General features: G+C 47.0%; 1 protein-coding gene across 1 annotated transcript; it reads right to left on the bottom strand.

The window, feature by feature from the left end:
* Positions 1-6,813: 6,813 nt before the first annotated feature.
* Positions 6,814-10,430, bottom strand: LOC136493021 (cellulose synthase-like protein H1). Its single transcript, XM_066489048.1, has 9 exons — positions 9,923-10,430; positions 9,481-9,808; positions 9,254-9,379; positions 9,024-9,158; positions 8,713-8,925; positions 8,478-8,598; positions 8,183-8,376; positions 7,742-8,092; positions 6,814-7,663 (listed from the first exon to the last, which is right to left on the bottom strand). Exons 1-9 carry the CDS (start codon positions 10,201-10,203, stop codon positions 7,100-7,102), a joined length of 2,313 nt encoding a protein of 770 aa, XP_066345145.1. The 5' UTR covers positions 10,204-10,430; the 3' UTR covers positions 6,814-7,099.
* Between the last annotated feature and the right edge of the window lie 5,353 nt (positions 10,431-15,783).

Raw genomic sequence — 15,783 nt, 5'->3', positions numbered from 1 at the left:
GGGCCGTGCCTGATAAGATTTTGCCATGTTGTAGAGTCTGAATGGAAAAGGACTCGACTTCTTGAAAGAACTCTGAGTATACTCCGAGTTGTATTCTTGATAGGCCGAGGCCACGCTCTGGAGCCCCGTCGAAAAAGAACTTAGTTTCTTGAAAGAACTCGGTAACGACTCCATCTCGGATGCAGAGCCTGAGTTTGAGTCGGATGCGCAAAGCCGCGAAATCTGAGTTGGATCGGATATCACGAGCTGCTCGAATCTTCTAGTGAGCTGATTTGTCGTAGTCGCCAAAAGAGAAAGGTCTTCTAGATGATCCGAATCTTCGAGGAGACGACTTTGGAGCTTGCCATCGTCATCTGCCTCGTAGATCCATGAACCGAAGATGAAGGTTGATCCCGTCAAGAAGATCATGTTGTCGAGGTCCGTCGAGCTCTCGGATGCAAATTCGCCGAAGGCCCCCTACCTGGCGCGCCAGCTGTCGATGTTTCACCACCGATAGCCTGCTATGGGGGTACTCGGGGCAGTTTGTTCGGGCTTCAGCGTATGCAGAACTCGATGATAAACGCAAGAGACAGTCGATTTATCCTGGTTTGGGCTCTCGACCGTGATCGAGTAATAGCCCTACGTCTAGTCGGCGTTAGCCTTTGCGTTGGATTGATTGTAAAGTGTTGTGTTGCCTCTCCCTTCTCTAGGAACTCCGCCCTCCTTTATATAGTTAGGAGGCCAGAGTCCTAGTCGGTTTACGATGAGAGTTCCTAGTAGGATTATAGAAAACTACTACTACTACTGAGATTACATGAAAAGAATCCTAGTTAGACTAGATCTTTTCTCTTCCTTGTGGGGTATCCCGTGGGTCCCGTATCGACAACGACTCAAGTTGCTCAGTCCCTGGGAAGGTCCCTTCATCGTCTCCAAAGTCACTCGGTCAGGCTCCCTCGAGTTAATCACGGAGGATAGTGATCCAGTGCCTAACTCCTGGAACATTGATCAACTATGGAGATTTTACGCTTAATAGTTTTTAAGTAGTTTTTTTTGTAAATTCAGTCTTCTAGCTTATGTACTTAAGATTCTTCGTTATTAATACAGAATCAATGTTCTTCGCTAGATGCATCTGTCTTTTACTCTTTTGCAAGGAACACAACCCGGTGGTTGTATACACCCTTATTTAGCCTTTTTTCATGTCATATATGAGATATACAGCCGACTACTCACACAGCTACACATCTCTAACTATGATGATATCACTCGTAACGCAATTTTACTATGTATACACCGAGTACTTGGTTATATTGCTTTTTACACGAGATACACCTCCTACTCGGATGGCTTATATCTCTATACGAGCCAATTACTGACATTTAGTCGACTATCACATGTCGTCCTGGGTAGGGTGATTCTCGGAAGCAAGGTACCTGATTCGTTCACTCTGGTGCGCGTCCCTCACAGTGAACAATCGCTAAAAGGGTCCCTTGAACAAGTGATATTACACACTTAACGTCGACGAACATGATTCTAATCATAATGACTGCGTTGACTATTCTTTACTCGGCTAATTCGTCTTATGCGCCTTTCAAAGGACTATACAAGACAACATAAGCCTCATCCATACAGACTACAATCTTCCTCATAGATTAACAAGTCTAAAACAGCTTTATACAAAAGTTAGTTCAACTAGGCAAGCTCAGCAGGCACTCGGCTTAACACAAACGATAACTGTTTTTACAGCCTACCTTCCAATTAGTAGTCTGTACTACAGAAAGAGTTCATCTTCTTGACGAGCTACTCGGACCTTTGCCAGAATTGCTTCATCAAGCGCTCGCCCAAGTCCTCAACAGCCTTCTCGGCGTCAGTCAGCACTTCTAAAGAATAATCTGACGCTTGGAACTCTCTTAGAGGCACCAACTCCACTCTAGGGACCGTCAGCTGGACGATGGAGAGTGTACGGGTAATAATCCCATCCTTGGCCAGTGACTGTGCATAGGCATTGGCACGATCGGTAATCCTTTCTACCAGCTCCGCCATCGTTCGGTTCTCATTTCCATCCTCTTGGAAGAAGTGTAGCGCCGGGCCTACTCCTGCGCGAAGAGCTTGCAGCTTATCATTGAACACTTTGGCCCGAGCCACACCCTCCTGGGTAGTTTTCATGGCTTGCAGGAGATCTCGGTCAGCGCCTAATCGGATTTGTTTACTCTTCGCCAAGACGGCTTGCGCTCCTCCTATCTCTTGGATCTCTCCGTCCGTGCGGTTGAAAGCTTGCAGGAACTCTTCCGCCTTATTGCGATGCTGCTCCGCAAGAGCTTCAGCATCTACAAGGCATAACCATGGGTTTAGTTCAAAATTTCTACAAATTATAACTACTCAGGGCAGATGAAAAGATGAGTACCTTTCCACTTCTTTACCACTGCCTGACTCTTGGCCTCATATGCCTCCTTGGCCTTCTTTTGGCCATCCTGAGCAGCCTTCTCGGTAGCCGCGCTCCATGCTTTCTTGGCTCGAGCGAAGTTGGGGGCGTATGACTCCAAGGGCCACCGAGCGCTACTCGTCCGCTCCACCTGGGTAGTCTCTACCCTGGTAGCGATTGGGCCACTCAGGTTCTCGGCACTCGGATCAGCTCGAGCAGAAGGGTTACTTGGCGATGGCTGCGGGTTCCCCGTCGTTGGTGGATCCACCTCAAGAGTACCCACCTCTATCCCCATTGAGGATACGGGATTCGCCTCAGGCCGAAGCGGTGTTTTTTCCCTGCTCGAAGACCTGGTTCATGGTGGATACTCAAATTTATGTAAAGAATCGAACTACAGATCTACCCGGTCATTACACTTATGTTTCCGCAGTGCTCTTACGAAGACCGGGTAGCCTCCTTGACGTAAGAGGGAGTGCACTTCCAAAAGACACGCTGTCATCCTTCAGTTCTGGCATCTCCAGAAGTTGGCTCTTGATTTGAGCCACCATGTCAGGGTGCGCTTCTAATGCTGCTTCAAGCGTCTCCCTGGTGGCGGGCTCTACTTCATCTGTCAGCATACATGAGTAAGCAACAGAATTGCTACTCTTCTAGAACACTCTGAAAGCTCAAAGGACTCTTACCTTGTTGTTGAGCGGTATTTTCACTCTGCTTTCGTGCCGCTACTCGTGGCCTCCTCCGAAGGGGCATGGTGCACTTTCAACTGAGCAAACATATGTTGGAGACGGTCTATTAACTCGGCATTTGATAGTTCTTCTTTAGTTACTCGGGTCGGGCCTTCTGGTCCAGCATACTCGAACCCGTAGTTCATCCTCTGCTGTAAGGGTTGGACTCGGCGTCGCACCCAACTAGCTTCTACACCCTCTCCAATCAAGCCATTCCGGCGCAACACGACAATTTGCTTAGTATGGTGGTGGAGGGCCTCAAATTCTTTCAGACTCATGTTTTCTTGCTCCCAATAGGGATTGACCCAAGGGGTATCTACAACATGGGTTTCTAAGGATGGCAGTACGTTACCAGAGTAAAACCACTTACTCTTCCCGTTCTTGTTGGAATCACGAAGAGTATAGGTCAAAAATTCTGTTTTTCGGCCTACCCTAAACTGGAACCCTGCTCCACCAACTACATCTGGGTTGGCCACGTCTGGATGCGGTTTCAGCTTGAAGAAATAGTAAAAAAGATAGATAGAAGGAGGAATTCCAAGGAAATCTTCACAAAGATGAATGAAGATTGACAATTGGAGGATGGAATTAGGGTTCAGGTGGTTCATGCGAATGCCATAGTAATATAGCAGTTCGCGGAAGAAATCGGACATGGTAATCCAAATCCTCGCTCTACGAAAGGAGTAAATAGCACTGTCTCCTCCTCATTAAGAACAGGGACACGATGGTTACCGGGGGCTTTCCACTCGCCAAGTTGTTTCTCTAGCAGCAGACCATCACTATGCAGTTTCTCAAGAGCAGCCTCCCTCCCGGTCAACTCCTCCCAGATCTACATTTCCGCAGCATACAGATCCGCTCCACCTGCCTGCTTCTGGCTTCCCTTCTTGCCAGGATTGGTGGCGTTGGTCTTCTTTGCCTTCACCATCTCGCGCTTCACTAATTTCTTCACTCGCATTCACCTAGCAGCGCCTTAGGGTTTGTGGAGTGAGGGAAGATGAGAATGCTGGCGGCGGCGACGTGAGTGTAAGGGGTGACACCCTCAGTTACCGCAAGGGGTTATTTATAAGTACGGTTAAAACCCTTTGTCTTCTCCGTCGCTACAGTGTGGACTCAATACAACGCCGTTACTAGCCTACTGCCACGGCCCAGATGGCCCTTCGGCTTCCAGACTATGCGGTTTCACACCGTCAGTACAAGTTGCCGTTTTGGTCTGATGGTCACGCGGTTTCACAGTGTTCACATAACAAGGCATTGCGGATTCAAGACAGTGATGATTTTTCAAGTTTTTTTCATTCACGAATATATATATTGGATACAAGAATTTTCAGAATATTACAAGTACAAAGCCTACTCGGCTATGACAGAGTACTCATACTCTAAGTGCTTCTCTATAGGTGTTCCCTACTCGGCACACCTGGCATCATGGACGGAAGAGTAGTGCATCTGGGTATATCACAGAAGTGCAGTGTGTCCAAGCCTAGAACCTTGGGTAGTCAGTCGGACTACGAACATTTGTTGGCCGACTACCCTTGGGAGCATAGCTACTGCAGGAGGCAGCCTGCTGGCTAGTATGTAGGATGAGCTCTAGGCACATCTTGCCACCCAGCCAACGCCATCTGTACACATTCGGGTCCGAGTGGGACCCTTCATGGACAGACATCAACAAGCACGCTCAAAGAACTGACATGAGACTGCTGGATGTGGCACTCTACCAGCCATCACAAGGATTCTTCTAGTTGCGGCTTCAGGCTACTCTACTGTGCACAACTGCGGGTCTAGCCTACTTCTAAACCCTATCACAAGAATTCTTCTAGTCACTGCCATCGTTGGTTATGCAAGCCGAGTACTCCCAGGGGATGGTCTACTTCGCTCACCACCATATTTGCAAGCTACAAACTCAGAGCTACTTCTTCGCTTCTACAACTGAAGTTTAAGTGCTCGCCAGTCGGGTTTTTTTAGGCTTCTCGGTGGTGTACATGGACTATGTTCACGGGGTCGGGCGCAGACAAATTCTTGACTTGGATACAGGCTCACATGCCACATTACAAGGGTACAGTGCGCCCCACTACACCTTTACAGTGCGCCGAACAACCTTATTTCAGCACATGTGAGGCAACAGTACAAACAGTGGCATCTTTGATAGCATATTCGATCGAACATTCTCTACATCTTTGAGTCAGCTGCAACCGCTTTGCATGTGACTTTGACAAGTCTTACATGTTTTTTCACATGAAGACAGGACTACAATTATTGCTTACACTCGCATCCTCGAGTATATTCTTTTTAAAAAGATCATTGACTCGAGTACAAGTACTCGGTCGCTGCAGGGTACATGCATATCCTCTACGGATGTTTTTTCTTTTAGACCCTCTAACTCTTTGTTTCAAACAACAAGAGGCTCGGGGGCTACACTCAGTGAGTGCAATTTTTTTAAAAAGCAAACATCACTTGAAGACTTCAAGAGCACCCCATGGCTTCACTTATGAAAGCACTCGGATAACATTTGTTTCTACTCGGTAAGACCTGGAGGAACAAGAAGGTTTCCAAATTCAACCATGACACGTTCGGGGGCTTGACGGACTAGGGTCTAGGGGTTCCCCATAGGGTTTACTACTCGGATGGGCCCTGGGCTGGCCCATGATCTGCTGAAGGACACGAGACAAGGTGGCGTGGTCTTTAAGCTATTCAAGATCAACTTAGTCGGCTTACTAAGAAAGCTAGATTCTAGCCCATGATGGTTTACATGTGGCTCCATGTAGTTTACGGGCGAAGAAAGTGGCATATTGTAAGTTTTGGATGTATTGTAATGGCACTACTAATATTAGATGAAAAATAATAATATTTTAGAAACACTAAATTTATAAAGGCAATGATTCTAATTGTAATTAACTCAAAAATTAAAAAGGGTCTACGTCCTCTATGGGAGACGGGAAGTCCATAGTAAACCTGTTCTATATAGTAAGCGGCAAAATCATCAAAAACAAACAAAAACATGTTCTGTATTGTAAGAAGAAAAAATCGTCCATAAAAAAAAAAGAAATTGCAAGGCGCACCTGGTATATTAACCAGGTAGATCCTGGTGGCTGCCAAATTTTTCTTGAACAAAGTTTAGGTTCGCTATATGCACATACCGTGCACCGTGCCACCAGCACACGAGCTACGGATAACTCGTGCTCTGAGTGTGCCTGGCGTTGGCTCCGTTGTCCATTTCAGCTCAGTCGCACATGCCTAGCCCTCCTGTATGGGACTAAAGCTAGAGCCACGTCTCCGCCTCGTATCTCCACAGATTTTTTTTAGGGGAATCGTATCTCCACAGTTGGTTCACTGGTTTATTACCTGGGCTTTTATGTGTTTGTTATTACGTCAGGGCGATCAATGTAGCCCAGCTGTGCCTTTTCTGGGCTGAAAGTTTCTGTAAGAATTTAGTCTAGGGCTGTTCGATTATCTCTGTTCTGGGCCGATCCTGACCGAAACCGTTTCGACACTATTTAAATTATTTTCCACACTAACGGCCTGTTCGGTGGATCTGTTTGGTTAGTGTGGAATGAGTACAAATTAGACGATCGTTTCGGGTGGAAATCGTTTCGGGTGTTCATTCCGAGGTAACTGAACAGGCCTTAAGGAAACTCGGCTGGGAATCGTTTCCCAACCCCAACCGAACGAGTTGAAACCGATGGGATCTTGAAAGCTCGGGCATAACTTGCAAATTGCAATCTTCTCTGAATTTCTGTTTTCTAACAGTAGACGACATGCTCGTGTGCTGGTGCGACATGTGACATGTGTGTCCAAATATCTTCTACAAGAATTGTGTACAAACAGTGGAAGCAAAAGGTACAGTACAATCTTAGTCACAACACAACACGTTGTGGATTACGGATGGATGGGGATGGGGTTGCAGACATGTTTCCGTTTCCCAGATGATTCCCGTCACGTCAGCCAACCATCGCAGAGGTGTAGGTAGTTGTGATGCCGGCGAAGTAAGTTAGTTGCGTGTGCACAGGTGCGCGAACGCGGCGACGAGCAGAGCAGCCTTGAGCCTGACGCTCCAGGGGATGCCGTAGCTTCCCTTGCCGACGAGGCCCCTCACGAACGGCCAGAAGCAGAGCACCAGCCATCCACAGCACACGAGCTCTCCGGCGCCCGGGCCACCGGCGGCGGGCACCGCACCGGCGACCACCCTCCACGCTCCGACGGCGACGGCGACGATGCTCAGCATCGCGAGCGCCGTCGGCGGGACGAACACCGGCGACGAGTCGAAGGTGAACCGCCCCGGATCGGCGTCGTCCGCGCCATCGCCAGCGTCTCCGTCGGACGAGCTCTGCTGCTCCTTGCGCGTCACCTCGAACACCGTCTCCGAGAGGCCGACCGTCTTGAGGACCACGGTGAGGAACGCGAGCAGCCAGGCGGACGACGACACGATCCGCTGCATCCTGTGGTTGTTCCACCAGGCGCGCACCGATAGCCGGCAGTCCTTGTACTCGCCCAGGTTGTACGCGTTGTAGGCTAGGAACAGCGCCAGCGGGATGACGAAACCCGGCTCTGACGACTGCGTCACAAGAAGATGAAATTTCAGAAATTCTGCCACTTTGGCAAGAAGGACCGGCCGGTGATGGAAAAAGATTACCTTTGGCAAGAAGGAGCGATTCGCAATGAGGCAGTAAGGTGCTAACAATGCATAGCACAGCTCAAAGGGTGCCCTGACGGGCCACACGTCGATGACTAGGTAGGCGACGCACTGCCGGAAATCGAGGCGCTTGAACGCGGAGAGGAGGACCGGGTTATGGCGGCTGAGGAGTATCTCCAGCAAGCCCGTCGCCCATCTCTTGTACTGGGTGAGGCTGGCCGGCCCGCCGGTAGGCGCGCCACCAAGGAACGCCGGCGGGTCGGGGTTCAGGATCGCCGACCTCCAGCCGGCGGCGTGGATGCGCTGACCCGTCAGGATGTCCTCGGTCATGGACCCGTAGACCCAGCCAACCTGCAAGCACATGCATGAGTTCGTTCAGGTTACCAAAACCTGCAAAATGCTACTAGATGTGGGGGACAGTGTTAAAAACATGGAGTATACCTCCTGACCCCAGCTTGTGCCAGTCTCGAAGCTGCAGGCAGAAACTTGTTTCGCTGCTTCGACACGATTCGTCAGATCTGCCACCACAGTCGTTGGCGATTTGAACATGTCGCCGGAAATGATGCTCCTTGCCGACTCGATCAGTTCATTCGATCCGCCAAACTTGTTCTGTAGCTCCTTGTCAGATGGTGAATCTGCATGCCAGAGTTTGTATTGTACAATACAACCGGTTAAGAGCATATATACACTGAATCAGAATACATTGCGGAGCAGTCAGTCTTTCGAAAGATGTCACCTTTCGTGCTGGTGGTGGTGGCGGAGTCTGGTGGCACGCCGTACATGACTTTCCTACGGTGAAAGCAACCCGTCCCACAGTAAAATAGGCCTTGAAGTCCGGCAACTCCGTATCCAATTTTCTACATAAGCTCATCAGCACAGACGACAAAAGTTGTCGATATATACAAAGCTAACACAGCGTTTCTCTTAGCGATCGAGGTTGTACTATGATAATGATAGTGATCCGTACATACCTCGAAAATAACCTGCATCTGGTTGCCAAAAGGATCGTCGTTGAGGGCGCCATAGAACTTCTGCGGCGCTTGAACGAAGCCGCTGTGGACGTCGTCGTCGAAGCCCAGGAGGAGGCACATGGCGTGGAGGGCGACCTGCGGGTTGTTGGCAAACATGTCGCAGTCCACGTTTAGCATGATGGGAGAGTTGGTCACCACGCCGGACACCCTCGTCTGCAGTCAGTGCACAGGGAAATGCATGTTCAGGCTCAGGAGGCACCTCTCCACTCATCAGTTGCACTACGGACGGTGAACACCGATGATGTACGTACCAGGACGTTCATGGCGCCGGCCTTGAAGTGGTGGTGCTGTGTGGGGCTCTTCTCCCTCGAGACGTATATGAGGCTGGGGATTCTATCGTCTGCAGCCTGATTGCTCTTGCTCTTGCTGCTGCTGTCCCAGAGCACCTGAACACTCGCGGTCGCGGTTAGCAAGAAAAACCAAAGCAACGAGATGGGCACGCGTTTCATCATGGCTGCTCAATCCATGAGTTCGTCTCTACCTTGATTATGGTCGGGTGGTTCCTGCGGTCAGCACCCACGAATTCGGCGAACTCGCCGTCGCCGCGCCGGACTAGAGAGTCCTCTTCGGCTTTCTCGATCCGGCGGACCAACTCCTCGTACTCGTTCTACATGCAAGAACACGATCAGACACTGGCACGTAATAAGTGTGTACGGCGGATGTTACTGACTACATGGAAATTTTTTTTACAGTAGCTAGCAGGTTTACCTTCATGAGTGTCCAAGCGCGCAAGAACTCGGCGTCGGCGGCGGCTCCCGCAGCACCGGAGGAGAAGTACACGAAGGGGGCCCGGACCCCGACACCGTACTTCTTGCAGAAGGGCACCCAGAGCTTGGCGAACTCGGCGGCCTCGCGCAGCGCGTAGCAGGTCACCGCCGAGCATCCGTCGTCGGAGACGTAGCACGTCAGCTTGCCCGCTGGGTAGTCCAGCGCCAGCAGCGACAGCACCGTGTTCACCGTCACCAGCGGCGGCTCCAGCTTCGGGTCCGCCGTCGTCACGAACATGTCCACCGCCGGCAGCTCGTCGTCGCTCCTCCTGACGGCAAACAACGCAGTAGATTGAGTTGACTAAGCAAAAAAAAAGCTACGTACTAGCGTACGTTTTCCTGGAAGCCTAGTGTAGCTACTAGCTAGCCACCACTTAGCGTACCGTTGGGCTAGGCGCTCAGGGTGCGTGTCGAAGCGGACCGGGTTCCACTTGGCGTTTATGTTCATGAGCCACACCACCGTGAACCACGCCTCGCAGATGAGCGCGGCGACCCAGCACCACGTGCACGCCGGCGCCGCGCAGCCCGCCGCCACCAGCGAGGACGCACGGCGAGCGAGGAGGGCCAGGAGCAGGAAGAGAACGGCGAGGTCAGCCAGCTTCCACGCCGTGCGGGGGAGCCGGACCCTCTCCTGCAGCTGCAGCTTCGTCTTAGTGCTCGCCATGGCCGCGCGGACCGAGCCGGACGGAGGGACGCTTGGTCACTCTCACCACTCAGCTGTAGCACGCCAGAACCACAAGAAAACATATACGGAGCCAGTTGGTACGGGTATATATAGACGACACACGCTCGAAGCCAAGGTGCAGTGTCTAGCTTCGCCTGGCACAATGCAGTACATTGTATAATCTCCAACATAGTTAATTTATTTTTCCTTTGTTTTAGGGTATTCTCAGCGAAGAGTTAAACCATCATTATCATTGCATAGTTTCATTCACTTAATTCTACGAGTCATCTTGAGTTGGTAACGGAGCATGAGAGTTCCATCCTTACCATGAAACTCATTTCTTCTTTCGCTCTCTCTTACATTAAAAACATTGTCACGTCTTTACGTGACAGCATATTAAATGTAAATAAAACTGTGATGAAAATCTCACTGAAAATAGCCTTAGAATCACTACCAGACTCAGTGGCTTTGCCGAGTGGCACTCGGCAAAGCCCAGTTTGCACTCAGCAAAGGCTTTGCCAAGTGCTGCACTCGACAAAGGCCCCCACCGACCAGCGCCCGCCCATCTTCGGTATTTTTCTGGCCCATCTCCATCATTTTTTGCGTAAAATTCGCAGCTACGAGGCTGGCGGGATTCGAACCAACGACCTCTCCCTCACGTGTCCCCTCCTCTAATCACTGCACCACACTGCCACTTATGTCTTTCCGTTTTGGTTCCCCACGTATTATACTAAACCGAGTGTAAATTGCTTGTTTGAGGCCCTAAACGAATTCAAATAAAAAAGTTGTAAACTACAAAGTTTCATAACTTTTCGAGATCTACACTTTTAGTTTAGGAAGTTTTTCCATCGGAGGTCGTTTACAAAATTTGAATTTTAAAATTTTGAAATTCAAACGCAGTTTTGCATGACAAGATGATTTTAAATCAAAAAGTTGCCAACTACAATGTTTCATAACTTTTTGAGATCTACAGAGTTTATTTTGGTTGTTTTTCCATTCGAGGTCGTTTGAAAAGTTCGAATTTTAAAATTTTGAAATTCAAACACAGTTTTGAATGACAAGATGATTTCAAATAAAAAAGTTGCCAACTACAATGTTTCATAACTTTTCGAGATCTACAGAGTTTATTTTGGTTGTTTTTCCATCCGAGGTCGTTTGAAAAGTTCGAATTTTAAGATTTTGAAATTCAAACACAGTTTTGCATGACAAGATGATTTCAAATAAAAAAGTTGCCAATTACAAAGTTTTATAACTTTTTGAGATCTACAAAGTTTATTTTGGTTGTTTGATCATCTATTCATCCGACAAGGTCGTTCTAACATTGTTCACAAAGCTTATATATATCTTTTGTAGTTTCATAAACTACAAGAGAGATATGCTAGATTTGTGAACAAATTTACTTTCACTTTGTCATATGAAGAAAAGACCAAAACAAACATTGTAGTTGAAAACAAACATTGACCATTAATGGTTATGGAGACGAAGACGACAAGTGCGAACTGCAACCTCTTCAGGTGGCTGGCTGAGTACACCATCTGTTCTTTTATTTACTTTTAACTAGATTGGCACGTCCCACAAGTGATGCTTGTTGTTGTCCACCACTGTGAGCTGACTGGCGTGGTGCTAGAATTCAAACGTCGATGCCAGTGATTTTTGGGCACCACTATCACATTGTGGAAGGCCTTATGAGCCATATTTTTTAATACTCGAATACTCCTAGTAGGTAAAAAGTTACGTCATAGTATCAAACAAACTATGGATTTCACTCCATAGTACATGGATAACCCCGTGGAACAACGTGCATACATAGACAGGCGCTTCACGGCATCACAAACAGCAAAATCGGTGAAGACTCATATCCATTCAACAACATCAACATCAATTTGATCAGCATTCAAATCCAAATAAATCCGAGAACTGATTTCCCTTTCCCCGCCCCCCTCCTTTTTTACTTGGATCCTTACAAAATAGTCAGTTGGTTCCCGAGTATAGCACCCCCCCCCCCCCCCCCCCCCCCCCCCCCCCCTTTAACTTGGCTCATGTGTTGTTTTCTATATTTATTTATGTTTTTTTAAGCAACCTAGAGGGGGCTGCTCCTCTACAATGAATATATTATAGCGAATAAACAAAGATTACAAGAGTTTAACAAAGAAGGAATTCAAGAAACAAAGAACGAAACAAAAAGAAAATAAGACAAAGCCTACTAATTACACCAGAGTCTGTATCTATTGATCAAAAGGTGTTGAAAAGTCTTGAATTGACCCTATGGGAGAGCAATAGCAATTCCCTGAAGAAAGTAAGCCGGTAGGCTGCTAAAATCGGACGAATTCCATTAAAAATATGACTATTCCGTGCTGTCCAAATTGGCCAACAAAGTAGTATCACTGTTACCATGAAGAATTGGGGCTATAGTCTATCTTTGAGGTAACTTGTGATTTCAGGGAAGTCTGCATTTGGGGGGATGTCTAAGTTGATAATCTCCCGACATTGCTTTCGAAACTGACATTGGAGAAAGAGGTGTTGTATAGATAGTCTCCTCGGCATCTTGATTACACAGGACACAACTGCAAGAAGGTAGATGCATATTTCTTCTTTTCAAGATATTTCTCGTGCTTAGTCTTTTCTTGATGAGCAACCAGAAAAAGACTCTGTGCTTTGGCTGACAAAAGCAATCCAATAGCCACTGGTAAGACTCATGTATCTGTGAATGGCCTATCAGGGCCTGTTGTAAGCACTTGATGGCACAAAATTGGAGCCCTAGATACACTTCGAGGTGTCACTATCATTATTCAGCTGCAATTCTTCCACTTTCTGTGACATGATTTGAAGTTGTGTGAAGGTTATTTCTGAAACTTGCAGGTGGAGAAGTTGGTTGATATCATCTTGGTTGCAGACTTTTTCAACAGAGATATACTTATTCTTTGCAAAGGAGAGCAGATCTGGCTAGCTGGTTTTAAGAACTTGGTTACACAAGCTAGCTTGCCCATGATCTTGAAATCAGGAAGGTTTTCAAGTTATCTCCACGAAAGGACCCTTTTTTATAATTTGGTACCACTCTTATTTTTAAGAGTGAAATTGGTATGAAAAAAAGGAAAATAGATATGAGAACATGATGAAAATGGTTCCATGTTTCCTCGACTATTTTTATGTTCTTTTCCGAGATATCTCATTTTATTTATCGCCTCTTGCTAGCTTCGTCCTTGTTTTATTTTATTTATCACTACTACAAAAATGATTTTAGCAGACACACTTCTTTTATTTTTGGAGGCGGGCAGAATTGTTACGTGTCTTGTAAAATACCTGACGTTTAATGAAGACGGTCATTTTATTTACGGAGACACTCAAAATTGACCATCTCGCAAAATCGATTTACGGAGACAGTCATTTTATGTACGCAGACGGTCCAAAAATAGCCTGTCTAAAAAAAAGCACGAGGCCCAATTGGCCCAGGAGGCCCGTTACTTATGTCCAGGTATATAAGCATGAGTTAGGGTTTGGGACGACACTCTCTCAGCTCCCTTTCTCTCTTCTCTCATATCAGCCCCTGTGAGTTTTCATAATTATTCAGTGTTTTTTTGAACCTAAAGTGAACTCTAGATTTAATTTGGAACACGCACATGATCACCGGTGTATATCGACGGCGACGAGCCTTTTGTACGTGTTTGTCGTGGCTGCTACGCTGATCCCAGTGCAAATGGACCCAGTCATCTCGGATACAGATGGCAGTTTCCGACGTATGCTCAAATTGAACAATTAACCATTGCTCCGTCAGAACATCCAGGGGACTGAGAACATCCAAATAAAACTGCGGCATCTATCGCATGCGGCTGTACACGTGCGACAGCTTTATTTGCCGCGGCAGGAGCTGATGGAGACCTGGATGAGTTGGATCGGAGAGTCGAAGAGAGCCTCTCCTTCTTTGACAGCCGTGCTTGCATTGCTTGCTCTAGCTAGCTACTCCCTCGTCCATAAAAAAAAATTGTAATTATCACGTTTCGAAAAATCAAACAGTTTCAACTTTGACTAAAATTATATAAAAATATACTAACACTTATAAGACCAAAATAAGTATCATTAGATTAGTTATAGAATATATTTTTATAATAAATTTATTTTAAGACATAGATAATATTATTTATTAAAAATTTGGTTAAAGTTGGGCTACTTTTAACTGACCTCTTCTCTTGACGGAGGGAGGAATAAGCATAGCTTCTGCCCAGCAGATTATTCAATCGGATCCAGCTACGCGACAACTACGGCGAGCTAGCAGCCTAGCAGTAGCAGCTATAGCACACGCGCGCGTAGGCACGGGTAGATAGCTGGACCGGGCAGAATCCATGTTCCGACGTGATCCATGACGTCGTGACCACAGATCACGTGCATGCACTGCCGGTGAATCATTGGCTGGGCGGTCCCGTCGTCGGGCTGGGTATAGGGATGAAAACGATGGGAAAAGATCGGAAACCATCGACAGGAGGTTAAATGACTTTTATTTTCATATATGTTTTTCGAAAACGAAATCGACGGAAACGAATACGGCACCGATATTATGATAATTTCAAAAACGGTAGTAGTTGATCTGAAAATACATCGATAATGATCGGAATCCATAAGAGCGATATCCTTGAAAACAATAAACACGTCAAACCATAGAACATGAGAAGAGCGATAAAACTCAACCTATCTCAAATGACAATAGTAATAAATAAAGCCACAATTGATAATATCATAAGCTAAAACCACAGTTCACATCACCTTATGTCTCAAACAAGCTAAACCCCCAGATTCCGTTCGTGTTCGTGGTGACTGGCTAGAGTTAGAATGCAGTACGTGATTGGCTGATTGCATTCTTGTTCCTATATAGATGAAATAGTTGCCATATGGTTCCTTTCAAAAAAAAAAATATTTGCCTTATGTGCTTGCGTGTGCAGATGAGATGTTTAGATGTGGGCCAACTAGACCTAAAGTATATGATATATATAGTCTATAAATAAATTATGATTCAAGGTCTTTGAATCGGTAACTACCGACGGTAAATTATCGGCTAAATACGGCAATCTTCGAAAATGGTCGGAAGAGGACAAAATTATTTTCGCTTTTGTTTCCGATTATTTTTATCGTTATCGTTTTCATTTTTTTGATTACCGCTACCATTTTTGTTTTGGCATGAAAATCAGAAAAAACTCGAAAACTGATTTTCAAAAATTGGAAATTATCATTTTTGTTTTCATCCCAAGCGACGTCCAACGGCCAATATGTATTCCCTAGCTGGATTAGAACTCCGGCCGCTTCTTCTGGAAGGCGGGACTCCTTCACACAAAGTATATAGCTTCCCGTAAATGGATGTGCACATGGGTACCTTTTTACGGGATGACTAGCAGCCCGGATGTTCGGCCCGAGGCCCATGTTTGGACGCCCTGCGTTGCAGTTTCCTGCGCTCGCACCAGCACTCTACATCTTGCGCTTGCAAAAAAAAAATAGTACGGCCCCGGCCAGCCTGCGCCTGGGTTTCCCATGCCCATGCGGGGCCACGCTACCATGCCTCACGTGGGGACCGCTCATGTCCCCTCCGTTTCTCAC

The sequence above is a fragment of the Miscanthus floridulus genome, chromosome 11, assembly GCF_019320115.1.
Source record: "Miscanthus floridulus cultivar M001 chromosome 11, ASM1932011v1, whole genome shotgun sequence".
Taxonomy (NCBI): domain Eukaryota; kingdom Viridiplantae; phylum Streptophyta; class Magnoliopsida; order Poales; family Poaceae; genus Miscanthus; species Miscanthus floridulus.
The sequence above is the reverse complement of the archived record's forward strand: the minus strand, read 5'-3'. Positions and strand labels throughout refer to the sequence as shown.

What these genes read in the sequence shown, in the direction of transcription:
- LOC136493021 (XM_066489048.1), bottom strand. Translation starts at nt 10,203, where the DNA reads ATGGCGAGCACTAAGACGAAGCTGCAGCTGCAGGAGAGGGTCCGGCTC. An exon ending in CCTGAGCGCCTAGCCCAACG is followed by an intron (nt 9,809 to 9,922) that starts GTACGCTAAGTG and finishes GTTTGCCGTCAG; the next exon opens with GAGGAGCGACGACGAGCTGC. An exon ending in AGATGCAGGTTATTTTCGAG is followed by an intron (nt 8,599 to 8,712) that starts GTATGTACGGAT and finishes GAGCTTATGTAG; the next exon opens with AAAATTGGATACGGAGTTGC.